Source organism: Alexandromys fortis, unplaced genomic scaffold (genome assembly GCF_014885135.2).
Source record: "Alexandromys fortis isolate MF-2015 unplaced genomic scaffold, M_Fortis_MF-2015_v1.1 scaffold_21, whole genome shotgun sequence".
NCBI classification, from domain to species: domain Eukaryota; kingdom Metazoa; phylum Chordata; class Mammalia; order Rodentia; family Cricetidae; genus Alexandromys; species Alexandromys fortis.
In genome coordinates, this window is record NW_026067905.1 from 6,174,474 (window position 1) to 6,192,005 (window position 17,532).

The 17,532-nt window shown below is 42.1% G+C and overlaps 1 protein-coding gene across 1 annotated transcript in view; it reads left to right on the plus strand.

Moving 5' to 3' along the window:
• Slc15a5 (solute carrier family 15 member 5) overlaps positions 1-17,532 on the plus strand; it is a 107,103-nt gene that overhangs the window by 36,232 nt on the left and 53,339 nt on the right. The window contains exons 6-7 of the mRNA XM_050135199.1: positions 6,512-6,735; positions 12,948-13,134. Of these exons, the coding sequence (XP_049991156.1) occupies positions 6,512-6,735; positions 12,948-13,134 (411 nt within the window). The remainder of the gene's footprint in view (positions 1-6,511; positions 6,736-12,947; positions 13,135-17,532) is intronic.

The following is a 17,532-nucleotide window of genomic DNA, read 5'->3' on the forward strand; positions in this document are numbered from 1 at the left end:
TGATGGTTTTGTTTGTGGTTTCTGCTTTGCTGGATTGCCCAATGGTTGTGAGGTAAAGCTCCATCTTTCTCCAGCAAAGGATATAATCCTTATTTTGGCTTCTTCCTCTCTGATGACTAAATTGGAAATCTCTCAAAGCTATAATTCAAAGCCATAGGTGACCTTAAAGAAATGGTTTTTCTCCATGCTACCTTTTATATTAAGGTAACTTTTCAGATGTGGACCGTGCCTCCCATTATGCTTAGCTGTCAAGCAGGCCCTTCATTTGCATTTCTTCCCACTGCTATAATTTTGAGAACTGGCAGGTGACCAAAGGAGAAAAAAATATGCCTCTACCATGCAGAGTGCAATGTAGGCGGTTTTTTTTATTATAATTAAGTACCATAGATATTCATGATTAGATCAAGGTCAGAGGAGCAGAACATAAGAGCCAAGGACTTAAAGGTACAAAGAGGAAAATGGCTTCCTAAAAGTTTTTTTTTTTTAAGTAGCAATAGATGTCATCCTTGGGTTTTGCAATAAAATATTTAAAATGGCACAACTGATTCATCTTATAATGTGCACAACCGTTGTGTGTGTCCTGGGCATTTAAGCCAGAGCTTCACATCTCGACTGAATCTTCATTACAGACAGAGGCTTTTGTTATTGTTAAATTTTTGTTTGTTTATGGGATTTTTTGTTTGTTTTTTGTTTTGTTTTCTTTTTCCTTACTTCCCTTTTCTGCCCTGGGCACACAAAAACAATCTAAGAACTACAATAACAATGGAATTTTCTTATATGCTGAGTGTCCATGACACTCACAGTTATTTGGACAATAGATATGAGCTTTCTATTAAGCCTAATGGGTTAATCCATAGAGGTGGCGCAGCATGCATATGTAGGTTATTTCAACAGTGCAGACTACAATGAGGGGGGCAGTCCCCATGCCCCAGCAGACACATTATCTGCCAGCTCCTTTTTCAGACTGACTTTTTGAGACTGCTCTGCCAACCAGCTAGGGGTCCCTCATGCTGAGCTCCTCCCCTCTTTCACCTACAGCACATCTTGCCTGTGGTTCTCCTCTTCAGTCCTTCTGCCCCTTCCCGGCTTAGATAGCCTGATGACAACTGAGGCCCAGGATTTCTTTCAGGAACCATGTCTCTTTTCTATCCATGCCTTCCTCTTCCAGTGTCCCCAAGCCCCAGCCTTTAGTGGTAACCACAGGCCTCTCAGCTCCACATCCACCTTTTGTCCAGCCTTGAAAAGTACATCACTTTTTATTTGACTTTTAGACTTAGTGATCAAGTAGTGTTTCAAATGTGACCCCAACCCAACTCTTAGTTCATCCAATTGCAAACTCTCTCTCTCTCCCTCCCTCTATACCTCCCTCTACCTCTCCCTTTCTCCCTCCCTCCCTATCTCTTCCTCTATCTCTCTGTCGCTCTCTGCCTCTGCTTCTGTCTCTTTCTTTCTCTCTCATCTTACTACATGGTCCTGGTTGGCCTGGAACTCACAATGTAAACCAGAGTACCTGTGAACTCACAGAGATCTGCCTCCCATTGCCTTCCAAGTGTTGAAATTAAAGGTGTGCCCTACCATGACCACCAGCTCACACTAAGTTCTTTTAACCTTCATGATACGTCACCAACATCCCACTGTTCAAGGGGAAATGCAGCCATTTTCCACTCTCATCGTCTCTCCCATTTCCTTACCATCAGACAGCAGAAGATTCTACTGATTGCTGAAAACATAATCCATTCTTCTCCCTTCTTCTGTCTCTTCGCTCCCACTCCTGTCCTGTCCACATCACCACTATCTCCTATCTGGTTTCTGCTTTCCTATCTCATTCCCAGAAATCTATCAGTCCTCAGCTTCAAGGGTTCCTTTTTCTTTTACCATTTATTTTTTCAGTTCTAAGAAGCAAGCTCAAATCCTCATATATGTTAGGTGAGCCTTCTATTATTGAGTCACAAACCAGGCCCCAGTGTAGCTTTTTTTATAGTTAATTCATTTAAAATATATATAATAAAATAAAATATAATAAGATAAAACAAAAACTATCATATCAAAAACAAACAAGACAAAAATATAGATAGATAGATAGATAGATAGATAGATAGATAGATAGATAGATGATGGATAGATAGATGATAGATAGATAGATAGATAGATGATAGGCAGATAGATAGATAGATAGATAGATAGATAGATAGATAGATAGATAGCGAAAGAATCAGAGACCTACTCATTCATAGCACACTCAGGAATCCCATAAAAACACTAAGCTAGAAGTCATAGTATACACACAGAGGAGCTGGTGCAGACCTATGTAGGCCCTGTGCATGCTGCCATAATCTCTGCGAAATATGAGCTTTGCTTATGTTCATTCAGAGGACCTTGTTCTCCTAGCATCCTCCATCCCCATTCTCTCTGCCTAGTACACTGCTCTTTCCACCTCCTCTTCCAATGGGTTCCCTGAATTCTACGGAAAGGGATTTGATGGAGACATCCCATTTAGGGCTGAGTGTTCTAAAGAAAGACCCTTAAAAGAAATCCCACCCTAGTTCAGAATCGAATATAATAAAGGGTTATTTATTTAGGGGTAGACTCACAGATCTCAATGCTCTGCTCAAACAGGGAACAGCAACCAAATGCCACGGTCAGAAGAGAGAGAGACAGGTCGCGTGCTTTACATTGGCATATATAGTATAAGAGGCCATGGTCAAGCGGGCGGGAAACTTAAAGGCTACTGGTGGTAGAAATTCCTACAGCAGTGTTCTAAGGTTCCAGAGTAGCATTTTTAAAATGTGAGTTATACGCTATCTCTCTCCCACTTACAACCTCATAGTGGTTTCTAACCCTTCGGAGGGTGGACTATACATCCCTCCCACAATCTGTGTCATCTGGCCTCTAACAAGCATTGGACTTTATCTTTCACCATATTCTTCTCATTAGTTCCTCCCCCCTCAGAGCCTCGATTGCTGCTCACGATGTCCCAGCTCACCTCTACTGGCCTGTTTCCTCCACGTGATGCTGCTTACTCCTAGTCCTTAGTCCTCAGTTCATGTCATCCCTAGTAGGTTTCTATCATATCATCCCATTGCATTGCCACCATAGTCATGTAAGGAGCTTCCTACTCACAGTGTCTCTGGGAGCACCAAGAAGACTTGCGGGTTTGTGAACCTTGCTCACTGCCATCATGCCAAAGACAAAGAGAGCCCCTGGTTTACAGTAAATATGGAGACTGAATGAATGATCTTATCCTCACTTCATGGAGATGCATTGGGTGCTTTCTGTGGCAGCAGGAATTTTAGAAATTACCGTCGCTCATTCATTCCCTGGTTTTCAGCCTCTTTGAGTTTATTCGTTTTGTCTCATTGTATCAGATTCAATTTTCTTTCACTGAATTTATTTTCCAAAGTACTATTACAACCTAGTCCACAGAGCAGTGCTGCTGGCCTGAGAATCATCGCTACTATAAAATAATAAAAAAAAATACAGTGGAAGATGCGTGTAGAAATGCTTGTGGAAGTTACATCTGATATCTAATAGATCAAACAAGCTGCCAGAGCATATCGTTTTTATAACTTTCTTATATTTAATTTTTAGTGTATTTCAAACACATGTTGGCAATCTTACTTGAGAATTTTCTTTGTTTTATAAGACAGGCTCTAATAAAGTTCCTGCTTCCACCTTCCAAGTGCAGGGATGGCAGACATCTGGGAAAGTCTTCCTAACTAATTTGTTTTTTAAAAGATTATTTTTTGTTTTGTCTATATTTCTGTAAGGGTGGGGTGTGTGCCCATGAGGCCAGAAGAGGTCATCAGATCCCTGGAGCTGGAGTTACAGACAGTTCTGAGCCACCTGTGGGTACTGGGGCCCTAACCTGGGTCCTCTGGAAGAATGATAAATACTAACAAACACAGAGACATCTCTCCATCCCCAAAACTGATTTTTAACAAAGTTCAGTAAAGCACCAATCTCAGCTATCTTTCTTTATAAATAATATGATAGCAATATTGGATTGTTTAAGAAAATTTCAGAAATCTTTTTAGCATCTATTAGAAGTAAATTCAATTTTTATCTCACAATGAAGTATGCCTCGCTTATAATAAAGTTATGGTCCATTTAAAACACATATTTAATACAAGACCTTGAATTTTTAAACTTGGGAGAAAAGTAAAGAAAATGTCTTTAGGAGAAAAGAAAAAAGACTAATGACTTGCCTTCTACAAATAATTACCATTTAATGATGAAGGCTGTCTGAAAACCTGGAGTCATTTGGATCAAAACGAATCATCATAACCATGATGTCTACATAGCACTGTATTTTTTTTTCAAGAATTGATCAGTGTTTTAGTTACAGTTCCTATTTCTGTAACAAAAACACCATGACCAAAAGCAAATTGGAGGAAAAGGGTTTCAGCTTACGTGTACTCATAACGCTCCATCACTAAAAGAGTTCAGGGCAGGAATCTGAAAGCAGGAACGGAGCAGAGACCATGGAGGAACGCTGCTTACTAGATTGTTCCTAGTAGCTTTCTTAAGGCACTCAGGGTCATAAGCCCAGCAGCGATACCGCCCACAGAGAACTGGACACTCCCACATCAGTCATCAAACAAGAAAATGCTCCACAGGCCAGTCTGGTGAGGACATCGTGTCAATTGACATTCCCTCTTCCCAGATGCCTCTAGTTGGTGTTGGTTGACATAAAACTAGCTAGCACAAGCAAACAGAGTGTGAGCTGAAAAGCAATGCATGCAAAACTACAATAAAATGTCAAAGTTAAGTCATTTAGCTCAGGCCTACCTACTTTCAACCTCTAGGCTTCATCCTCACACACCCAGCAACACAAGCAAAGCTGTAAGGAATGTCAAGGTTGTCATTAGCCCAGGCCTGCCCACGTTCAACTCCAGACTCCATCATCACACACCCAACTCTCATTTTACTTAAACCTGAAGTGAGCTCACTGAAATGGCTCGGAACACCTCATGATAGAGCAGGCTGTGCTCTGACAATGATGGAGCCGTTCATGCTGCAACCATGAAGCCCTTTCCTTATTACTTCTTCTCTAAGGGACACGAGTCTGGCAACACCTACATGTTTCTGTCTCCTTGGGCCAATCCTCAGCCTTCCTCTGTGCTTGGAAACAGTGGTCAGGAAGAGGTGACAAAGCCCGTGGATCTGAGTGGCTCTCCTGTCAGCAATTATCACGACGCTCTTCCATGTGACCTAAAGATACTTCACAGAGGCCACCAGAGAGTCACAAGTATAATCATTCATGGTCACTACCAATTTGGGCTGGATTTGATTCAGTGACTTGAGGTGAAAGGGTGCATATTCAATTACCAGGCCCCCAGCTCCTCAATTAATCAAAGGCTGACATAATCAGCCTATTACAGGTCTTACGGAAAAGATCAGATGGAATCAATATAGCCAACTTCATAGCCATAAAAAGAGATGTTCATAGGTATTCCTTATTTAAATAGAACTGCCAATAGTGTGTGGCATCTAAATGAATCTGGCTAGCATTCATCTTACGCAGGACTTTCTTATGGGAAATTTGGACACAGTAAGATGACTCAAATTGTCTTTTGAGTGCCTCTGGCTGACCTACTGAGAGAAACTCAGATGTTTTTGCATGGATTGTACTATTTTTCCTGTAACCAAATTCAGTGTCTATAATTTGTGGAAGGATTTGTCTGGTGAAAAGTCAGTATTATGGAGCAAAAAAGTCACAGTCAACATGACACAGTTATACTACACAGTGTGGGTATTTTCCTTGTCGGGGTAGCAGAAACTTTTAAGAGAGACAAATTTTCTGTACAATCTAAAAAACATAAAAAGAAGCTAGGGTGAAGTTCAAATGACTGGGACGAGGCAACTGCTAACAACTGAGGCAATGTGGCATTTCTGATGCTAAGGCATCTTGCATATCAACGTAGAGGGAAATCCTGGGAAAGTCAACTAATACAGCCTGGCTTTTCAGTAACATTGTCAACATTCATAAAGGCATTTAAAGAGTTCAACATTTAATGTTACATCTGAAATTCAAGGGTAAAGTCAAAGAAAAGAATACATTTGCCTTCATCTCTGTGTCAAAATAAAAGAACCAACAGCTACCTGCCAAGTAAAATGAAGGCTATTTATATTTTACAGAATAGTCCTGGTTCCGGAGTAAAAGATGTAAAAGAATTCCCAGGTTCTCTTATTCATTAATGAGCGAAGTTAGAGACTTCTTAGAGACTCTGAAATTCTCCACTCTGCCGTTGTATGTTGTCACTTCTTTTCTAATGTGTCCCCATTGATCTTACCTTTTTCATTTTTTACATCGGCTGTCAGGCTGCACCCTGGGCTGGTCATCAGAAAGTTTTCTGCCAGCGGTGCTTCTGAACCCAACTCCTCGGGAGTGAAGCCCTTCGATGCCACTTTTACCACCTTTTGTCCTCAGGAGTGTCAGGTCTCGAGTCCTGTCTGAGCGGGCTGAGGAGCCATCTCTGGGCTAACACCTGCTGTCTCCAATGCTTTGCAGGTTGCTCCCTCCTGACTGTCTCCGGCGTGGTTGTTACCGCCCTGAAAAAATGCTTCCTGCCATACTGCCACCTTGGGCGAGATGGAACAAGTCGGTCAGACCGTGCCATGCAAATACACGGTGGACACCGCAGAGAACTCCAGGAGGAAGACACAGAACTTGTCTTCTCCGCCCTTTGGCCTCTCTTCGGTTCCCAGCTTGTATACAGAATGTGCCTTATGCAGGTAAGGAGGACAGCCAACACACACCGAAGACAACAAAGCGACTTCGTGTGTTTTCAGCCTGCGGTAGTCACTTTTCTCATGGCTGTGACGAAGTAGCTGACAAAAGTCACTTACGGGAAGAAGGACTTATCTGGGCTCAGTTTGAGGGGGCAGGGTTTGTCGCAGTGCGGAAGGACCGACAGCATTAGATGGGTCACAGTCTGCAGACAGGAAGTGAGGCTGGCTCTAGGAAAGCATGAACCCTCCTCCCATGCCCCACCTCCTGAAAGTTCCCACAACCTTCCCAAACAGCACCACCATCTGCAAACCAAGGGGAGACATTCCACATACAAACCACAACATCCAAGCTGGCACTTTCAAACACATTCCGAGCCTTTTTCCTACCTTCTGAACAGTGCGGTTCCTGGTTTTAAGAGCTCAGGGCAGCCAAGCTGAAATTATTGAGGAGACCCTGGGTGGGATCGTCTCGTAGGACTGTCCGTGTCAGGTGAAAGGAACAGACGGTATCTCGGAGTGCACAATCTTTAGAATCTCAAGACCCAGAGGCAATTCCCAAACTCCCTTTAACCAAAGATTTGAGCCTCTCCCCAACCCCATTAAACCTTTAGAAAGCAACCCCGCCTTCACTAATTCTTAGTTATGAGTAAACGATGCCCTTGCCGCTCGCACATTAGCCTTCAGGGAATCAGTCCTTATGCTGGGAGCAAATCAAAGAGAAAATGCTAAGCCCATGGTGTCTTTTGTAGATTAAATGTGAATTTAAACAAATTCATGCATCTATGGTCAAAGATCAAATCATAAATAGAGCAGAAGGAGACAATTATAAGTCATTGAACAAACTCAGAACTTTCTTGATGACTACTCCAACTCCAACGTAGAGCTTAGAAAGCTAATGCCTGAGTTGTATGCATCAGTCACAGAAAGATGGACGGGGAAAAGTTTGCCTGATTCCAGCTCCATTTGCTAAAGAAGAGATCTGTAAAGTTAAGTGATTTGATGTTGAGAGGCAGCTGTCAGTTAACAGCGGTGAAGGAGGAGGAGGAAGAGGCAGTGACTCTCAGAACAGTCTATACCTGCTCCTGTAGACCTCAGGTGAGGATTTAAATGTGAAAAGCCTCCCATAAGCTCATGTGTTTGAAATTTTGGCCCACACTGGGTGACAGCATTTGAGGAGGCAGAGCCTTGCTGGAGGAATTACATCGCTGGGGGCGAATTTTGAGAGTCTGTAGCCTGGCTACATTTTCTGGTTTTCCTATGTTCCCCGTGTGTAGGTGAAAGTGTGGTCAGACAGCTTTCTGCTCCTGCCACTGTGCCCAGAATCTTCCCCGCTGTTCACAGGCTCTCTAGAGCACCGAGTTAAAACACACCCTCTCTTTCTGAAGCAGCTTTTGGTCCACATCTTTATCCCAGCAATAGAACAGTAAATAACACGTACCCAGCAAACCTCTGCCTCCACGGTAAACTCAGTCCATGGCCTGTTTTTACAACATTTGTCATTATTACATGTGCCTAAGTGTATGGTGTGGGAGGGGATGCAAACATGGCTTGGTGCTCATACAGATGTCAGAGGACAGCAGAAGTTGATTTTTTTCTCCCATATTTATATGGGTTCTAGGGATTGAACCCAGATCCCCATGTCTCTGTGGCAAGTGCCTCTATCCTTAGAACCATCTCTTGGTGCTCCTTTTTGTTTTTGTATATAGTGAAAGTTAGCATGGTTTCAATATTTTACACCATTGGGGAAAAACAAAAGACTAGTTGATGGTGCTTAAAAATTATATGGAAGTTAAATGTTGCCGCCTACTAATAAAGTTTTATTAGAACACTGCCAGGCCCATTGGTTTGTTATATCTGCGGCTGCTCATGTCCAAAGGTGGCAGAACTGAAAAGTTGCCAGAGAACCCCTGTGCGGATCATCATCTGACCCCTTCCAGGAAAGCTTGTTAACCCCGGTCCAAGCAGTGCACAGGAGCCATACAGAATGGGAGAGTCCTCCTGGCTGTACAAATAATAGCAGGCCTCAAAACAACACAACGCAAAAGCCTTCCCCACTATGCAGTCCTTGTTAAAAAGGCACCAAACCTGAGAAATAATGCCGAGTGCTGAGCTACTAAGCAGTCCGTAGCTAGCCGTAAACCCTCTGTGCCAAGACCACAAATTCCTGACGCCTTGTCTTCATGGGAGAGCAGCAACTTTTATTTCTCTCCACTCAGCTTGAGCCTTTTCTGGGAGAGGTTCTATATTTTGTATTTTGATGTAAATACAACACATTTTGGTAAATTTGGTTTTAGTCACATCCCCATATAACGTGCTTTTGTCCCCTTCCACACTTCTCTGCCTCTGCTCCTTTCCTCTTCCCATATAGTGCCCATCTACTTTTCCTTCTGCTCTCTCTCCCTCTCTCTCTCTCTCTCTCTCTCTCTCTCTCTCTCTCTGTGTGTGTGTGTGCGCACGCGCGTGCACACACACACACACCAGTGAACTATTTTTTTATGAGTGAAGTGTAATTTACAGGAACATGGGTGGGCTGTACAAGTAAAGAAAAAGTTGGTAAGCTAAATTTTAAGGAAATAAATGCCCATTTTACTGAAGAAAAGCTCAAGTACTTATTGATAATTTATTAATCACCACAGCTTCTTAAAGATGGCTTACAAATATCTACATTTACTTGATGGAGGACATGTATGCCTGCCATAGTCTAGAAAGGGGGGAGGTCAAAGACAGCATACAGGAGTCATTTCTCACACGTTACCATGTGGGTTCCTGAGATCAAACTCAGATCGCCAGCCTCAAGGGCCAGTGCCCTGACCAGCTGAGCATCTCACCAACTAGGCTTCTGGGTGTCTAACTTTATCATCGCAGGATGTCTGCCCAGCCACTGTCATTACCACACATCAGAGACTGAGCAGCTAATGTAACAACTCGTGTGTGTAACCACACTGCATTAGGGAGGCCGAAGCAGCAGGGTTGCTGTGGGTTCAATGCCAGCCTGGGACACATAGTGAGTTCAAGGCTAGGCTAGACACCTGGTTATACATTGAGACCTTGTTTTTAGAATAAATAAATAAATGCCTAAGATTCCAGAGAATAGAAAGACTACGTAACCTTGGATTTGTTCCTGTATGGCAGGATGGTTGCCCTAACTCAAGGCTGATATCCAAGTCTATTACTATTGCCCACAACACCTCTCTGACGCATTATGAAATATTTTGATACAAACTGTGTGGGTACCAACCTTATATAGAGTGATGTTTTGCAAGAAATTGAAAGAAAATGCTAGAGCATCCTTCTCCAGGTTGGAACTTCCATTAGGATAGGCGAAGACTAGATTTTGCTTCCAGATAAAATAATCACCAGCACGAAGACAATCAAAGCACCAGGAATAAAACATCCCAGAATTCCATATTTTAAATTTAGTGGCAATTATTGACCTTCAGGTTCAAGACATATATTTAAAATATGTTGATATTAAGGCCGACAAGGTTGCCATTTGACATTAGGGCCACTCGAAGGTGAAAATGAATCTCTATTGACAGCAATTACTTCTGAATACTTGGAGGTCTGTGTGAAATAAAAGTATTTAAAATTTTAAATAGGGGAGGATTTCAGAACTCGAGGCAGAAGCAGAAATGATTTCAAGCTTTCAAGACACCACAGCCTTTTCTTGGATTAGGCAATATATTAATATCTCTTTGCTGAAGATTAATGACACATTTGCAACATTATTAAGTTAACAGGCTTCAGTGTCTGTGATTCATGCCGATAATAACTTTATTCCTATTAACAATAATTCTCATTTGAAATCAGTAACAGAAACTCGCTCTGATGCTAGGAGCCACTCAGTCTTAAACCTTATTCAGCTGCCAGCACTTTTTAAACCACACATCCATCGTTCATTTCCCTCAGATTGGGGTGTGTGTGTCATAACTGCACAGAAGCAGAGCAGAAATAGCTAATGCACCCTTCACTTTTGCCGTCTGGAGCTCACCCAAAGCAAGACCTGTTTATTACCCCAAGTATCCCATTAAAAGCTGAGAGATAAATTATCATCAAGACGTGTTGTGTGCAGATAGGCAGAAGCCATAAGAAAATGTGGTCCAGCCCTGTGTTTGGGTAGTTGACAAAGTAAGAGTTGTCTTTTCCCATTGGTCAGTTGGTTACCAATGGCACTGACTCTTTTGACTCTAGCCAAACTCCCAGTTTGTACAACTGACTAGAGAGAAGGGGTCAGTGAGGAATTCAGCGAGAAGCTCTGATGCGGGGGTTTGAGCCAAGTGTCTCTCCTGGGTGATGGGAAGGCAGGACTCTCCTGTCAGTTCAACTACTGTCTAAAAAGCAGTTTGTAAAAGCCGTTCCTCGAGGGAGTGGCATGCAGGCCTTAACTCTGTGCCTCCCAGTGGGCTTGGTTTGCTGCTGGGAATCAAAAACATCTTATGTGCCACTGAAGAATTTAGAGAGCGTGAAGCAATGCTTATTCCATGAGCTGTATCTCTTGTTTCCAGTATCATGACTCCTCCGGGCTTGGCATATGGGAAAAGACCAGAAGCTAGTGTTAGGGATTTAATTAGCATGGGGGTTGCCAGTTATCATGTGGGTTTCCTTAAATATGAAAAAGGTTTTGTGGTTGATTAAAATTATGAGGTGGAGCAAGGAAATTTAAAAAGTCTGTCATCTTTTGTATTAATATAGAGGTCTGTTCCGCACAATTCCTCAACAGGTCTGTTGAGGTGAGCTAGTGTATCAGTCACCTTCCTTCCTTCCTTCCTTCCTTCCTTCCTTCCTTCCTTCCTTCCTTCTTTCCTTCCTTCCCTCCCTCCCTCCCTCCCTCCTTCCCTCCTTCCTTCCTTCCTTCCTTCTTTCCCTCATTCCTTCCTTCCTTCCTTTCCTTTTTTGGGATTTTTTTATTTATTTTATGTGCATTAGTGTTTTGCCTGCATGTATGTCTGGATGAAGATGTCACATCCTCAGACTGGAGTTTCATACAGTTGTGAGCTGTCATATGGGTGCTGGGAATTGCACCCAGGTCCTCTAGAAGAGCAGTCAGTGCTCTTATCCACTGAGCCATCTCTCCAGCCCCTCAGTGACCTGTCTCATCACTGTGATAAAATGCCTGGCACAGCTCAGAGGAGGAGGGGCTCATTTTGGCTCCCAGTTCAAGAAGGGACACAGCGTTATGACAAAGAGATCAGGAAGCAGTTGGCAGAATTGCATCTGCAGTCAGAACACTTAGACCAGACAGGAGATGGAGACTGCCATCAAACCTCAAAACCCACCCCGTGTTGTGCACTTTCTCCAGTTAGGATCCCAGTCTCAAGGGATTCACAACCTCCCAAAACATCACCATGCTCTGGGTACCAACTGTCCATGGACATCTTTCTTTGGGGGTCTGAACATTTCACATGGAAAACCACAACAATTGGCACACCAGAATCATTTTAAAAGTAATAGGGCTGAAGAGAGATGGACCAGGCATAAAGAACATCTGTTACTCTTGCAAAGGGGCTTAGGTTCAACTTCCAGCCCCCATGTAGCACCTCACAACCTTCTGTAATTCCAGTTCCAGAGAGATCCAGTGCCCTCTCTGGTCTGTCGGCACTGTATGTACGCTATACACAGACAAACATGCAGGCAAAGAGCCCTCCCGTACACATAAAGTGTCAATGAAAGCAGATCAAAGAAGCCATAAGCACAGAAAAGTTGGTTTCGTTTCTTCCTTCTTGTTGCTTGACTGAGGCTAGTAACAAAACCCTTGTGGGAAGCTCGCAGAGATAGTCTACAGTGATCAATGTGTCTCTCTATTGTCCCCTCTTGGAAATAAATAAATAAACAAATCCTGTTTTGTTGCCAGCCTAGATGTCATTTAGAAAGTCTATTCTAGGCTCTCCTTTTCACTTCATCAGAGTGAAAGCAGACACCCTTTCCCACTTTCTGTCCAATTTTGCTCTAATGTTCATAAAAACTAAGTCCATTTGACTATGGAGAATTTATGAAACTTGATCCCCTACCTGTGGCTTTGATAGCAAAGTCATGAAGGTGAACTAAATGTCAAAACAAAGTTCTCGCCATCAGTAGCATTGTCATTGGGCTGATCATGGCCTCTGGGATCAGAACTGATTCTGGAAAAAACTAAGAGACATGAGGGGGAGGCATCTGACAGAGCACCCTCCTCCAAAGGTAAGCCACTGGCTAACTCCCCTCTTCCTCGAACGCAGATCCCTTCAGGATATTATCTTCAGACCATGAATTCCAACCGGAACTTGGGTGGATTTCCTCTGCCAATTGCACTAATGAATGCCATCAGCATACTGCCAGTGTTAATTCTGCCTCCCTTGATAGATTACTTCAGCAACTGTCTACTTCCCTCTAAGAGAGACGGACCGTTTCTGTCAGCATGCATTAGTAAGTACAACGTGGGATTCTGAGAAAATTGTTTGCAACGCCAAAACAGAAAAGAGCCTGTTAAACTAGCTACATACTCCTGAGTAGGCATACAGCTTTCACAAATTTCAAAATAAATAAATTTATGAGTGGCAGCTTCCAGGTCCCTGAGTCTTTACCCAGGCATTGACACGACATCTTCAATCCATCCTTTTACACTTCTGTGGAAGGCACAGTTCAATAGAAAGAGACAGTAAAACTCCAAACACCAGTAAATGGACTTTTCTTCAGTAGGGCCGTCCTTACTCTTAAGTTAGTCCCTAGTGCGCTCTTAAAGAGAAAAGGTGCTTAGTGAATCTCAAAAAATTAATAGTTTTAATTTCCGAACCAGTAACAAAATTTATTAAAAATTAGCACTGTGAGCATGGAGACACATCTCTAATGGGCTTCCCTAACATGAATAAAGCCACAAGTTCTGTCTCCATCCCTGAAAGAGAAAAAATTAATTCTCTGATTCACAGCCGCTGTATAGTAATTCTTCAGATAGTAAGGGGTATGGCAATGATTTTCAAAGTGGAACAATTTAAGATAGCTTCCTTAGGACACATACATTAAGTCATAAAACAAAATCCATCTGGTTCATGGAGGAAAAGTCAAGGAGTCCTTTCTTCTGGGTATGTCTTTCCAACCGTGTTCAATAAAGCATTATCAGAGAGCCACAGGGCAAGGGTGACAGGGAAGTTGGTGTGCTCTCTGCTACTGAACGGCTACTGTGTGATTTTGAAACAAACACCTAAGCTCTCCTGTCTGTGTGTTGCTTGTTTTGGATTTCTTCGAGGGGTGTAACCTACATACATAAATATGATAAATCTTGGGTCACTTGGTTATGTGAGATTTGAAAACATCTGGCATGCTGTGGGTATCCAGAACACAGTCCCAATACTCAGGGGAAGTGCTACAAGCATTAGTGATAATGGACCATCATTTTCAGGGGACACCATTTGTCCTTTGATAGGCAAACAAAATAAATAAATTAATTAATTAAAAATGGGAACTCCTGGGAAATATCACACAGGGCAAATGAACGTGGTAGTCAATAGTTGAGATATGATTCTTTTGCAACAGTTGAGGGCAGACTGCAGACTTCCTCTTCCAGCTAGCTAACCTGCTGTGTCTCTTCTTAAAGACCAGGGACCATGGTCTTCCAGCCACACACACTTCCTGCTGTTTTTCTGTACACAATTCATAGCTTCGTGTGTGTTTCCTGGTATTCCTGAAACCCGTGAGTGTGATTCTGCCAATCAGAGCACTGGGTGTTTGGTTTTGGTTAGAACTCAAGGTGACTAAAATCATCATAGTGACTATAGTCATCTACACAGAGATCTCTGACACAGAAGCTTCCAGAATTCATTTCTCACCAGGTAGGCCTGTCACTTTTGTAATAACATTTAGCAAACTATAATTCTTAATATTTTATTTTACAGTCTCTGAGCTTTAAGGCACGCTTTTTATGTCTGAATGCAGAAATCCAAGAAAACAGTATTATTTAGAGAAAACCCATAATTCTCTTCTGAACTTTGAAGACACAAATGAAATTAGATAGAACTTTGTGCGTTTGACTTCTATGAGCTCACTGTTGAAACAGAATAAAGAAGCATACCGTGAGAGCGAGGGTCCATTGATGTTACAAAAATGTCAAAAATCTTGGCAGTCTTATACAAGTATCATGATACTTACAGGCAGAGCTACCAAATTTATGCATGAAAATTTTAAACCTGGCCTACACTGGGGAAACAGAGCAACACCACAGCTACCAGAGCTTAATGAGAAATCCTCCTTAGAATAAAAGACCTTAAGTCCAGGTTAAATTAGATCAACTTTCTCTATGGCGTCTTTAAAATCGTGACTATTCTGCTAGGGATGCTCTCATGAATAAAGGTGGGAGAATTATCTAGTACATCATTTGATGTTGTTGATGAACTAGATTACCCCCCCTGCAAAATTGGTAACAAGACCTGTTGGGCAGGAGAAAAGAAAGCTAGACTTACTTCAAAAGAAATAGAGCTTTGCTCCCCTGGGTATGGAATAGTGAATTTAGTTCTTTCTAAGCCAGACTCCGTTCATTCATTCATTTGCATACTTGTTCATTCATTTGCATACTTGTTCATTTATTTGCATAATTTTTTGCTATGGGAATATAAAAGTATGATGATATGCATCTTTTAAACTAGATATTTGGGTAAGTTTTCCATATTCTGGTTATGATTATGGAAGATGAACAAGTTTCACCAGGACATGAAAGCCAAACCAAGGGTACTTTCTAATACCAATTTACATAATTGACTGAGTCTAATACTAAAATTTCCTTATACTTTGAACTCAAATGCCTGAAAATACGAGTGCAGCATATAGGCATATAAATTATGAATGGGCATATATTTATGAGTTCCTAGTATGAACATGGGCATCATCGTGTACATATTATTTTTAAATGCATCATAAACCATAATTTAATATACCAAAGCTCATCAAAATAGTGCTTTTAAAATTCAGGTTTTTAATCTTGTGGCTATTATACTATTATAATTATTGTTATCATCGAATTATTAGTATTTTTCAATTATTTAACTATATGTGACTATTATATTATATTTAAATTATCACCATTAATTTGAAACTTTTACTGCTGTTTTCAATTAGCAATGGAAAGTAAATAAAATGCCCCTTGACTGGCTACTTTTCTTAAATGTATGACCTAAATAACTGATGCAAACAACTCATAGGATGAAAAGCTTCATTGGGTCATGCCTTGAGGGCATGCAGGAGAAAGAGGCATCAGGTCACCCTGTATCACAAAGATGCAAAGAGAGGGGATGCCAGCAGTCAGCTTGCTTTCTTCTTACTCGGATTGGGACTCCAGCCCACGGACTGATGCTGCCTACTTAAAGGGTCCTAGTTAGCTTCAGCTGCCATCATGGCACAGCCTAGAGCTTAGAGAAGGCCCCCTTGAAGAACTGCCTGATCACATTTACCTTCTGTAAAGTTTATAGGGGATTGTCCTGACTACTAGTTGATGTAGGAGGGCTCCATCCATTCTGGACAATGGACAGAAGCAGGTGGTCCTGAGTTATATAGAAAAGCTAGCATGTAGGAGCCTTGAGTGAGTCAAAAAGTAGCATTTCCCAAGGATTCTGCTTCAAGTTCCTGTTCCAACTTCCCATGGGATAAACAGTGACGTGGAGTAACAGCCAAACAAACCCTTTCCTTCCCCCACCCCCACCCCCACCCCCAGTTGCTTTTGATCAAGTTGCTTGTCGCAGCAAAATAATGAAACTAGAAGGGGGTTGTTGCAAGGGAGAGGGCCGCTTGTCCGTCCTAGCTGCCCAACTAGCTTAGCCCCAAAATAACCACACAGAAACTCTGTTCATCAAATCACTGCTTGACCTATTAGCTCTAACATCTTATTGGCTAACTCTTACACCTTGATTTAACTCATTTCTATTAATCTATGTATCACCACATGGCAGTGGCTTACCAGGAAAGATTCGGCATGTCTGATTCTGGTAGCAGCTCCATGGTGTCTCTCTACTCTGCTTTTCTTCCTCCCAGCATTCTTCCCCAACTACCTAAGTTCTGCCCTATCAACTAGGCCAAGGCAGTGTCTTTATTCATTAACCAATGAAAGCAACACATGGACAGAAGGAACTCCTGCACCATAGGGTGGGTCAGGAATACCCCTCACAGACATGCCCAGGGATTAGTTCCCAATAAGATACTAGATGTTGAAGTTGACAGTGAACATCTCCCAACAGCTCCTCTTGTTGCTACAGTGAGTCATCATTTCTCACAGTGTCCCTCCCACTCCTTACACTATTCAGTTGCTCCCCCTTCAGGAATTTTCATATTCACATGAAGTGGGTGGTGCCAACAGATTATATTTCCTAATAAAAGGTCAACCTTAATTTACAAAATTCTTAAAGTTGGAGATATCGTTGTGATGTATCCCATCATAACTGCCATAGGTCGTTTCAGACTTTGATAGTACAAAGCTGTTTACACCATGAGTATTTCTTTCCTTAGCGTTGATTACAATTATGTAACCTGTGGAATTAAGTAGTGAGTGCTGGCACAGGTTAGTATTAATCAGATTAAAATGAGCCCAATTAGGATCGCTAATAACTCTCATGCAAAGTCTGAGAATACAAAGTATTGGCCTCTTTATCCATAACCAGTACCTTCTATTACTTCACATAATGGTTGTCCTATGAAGCTCCCATTTGGGTTGGAAAGGAAGTGGTGATTAGCAAAGTCCTTGGCTCAGTACCATTAACTGAGAGCAGGGCTCACTCTATATTCCCTGCTCTCTCCTCCACTTCTAAATATGTTCATGCTATTACAGTCGTGGACCACCTTGAGCTC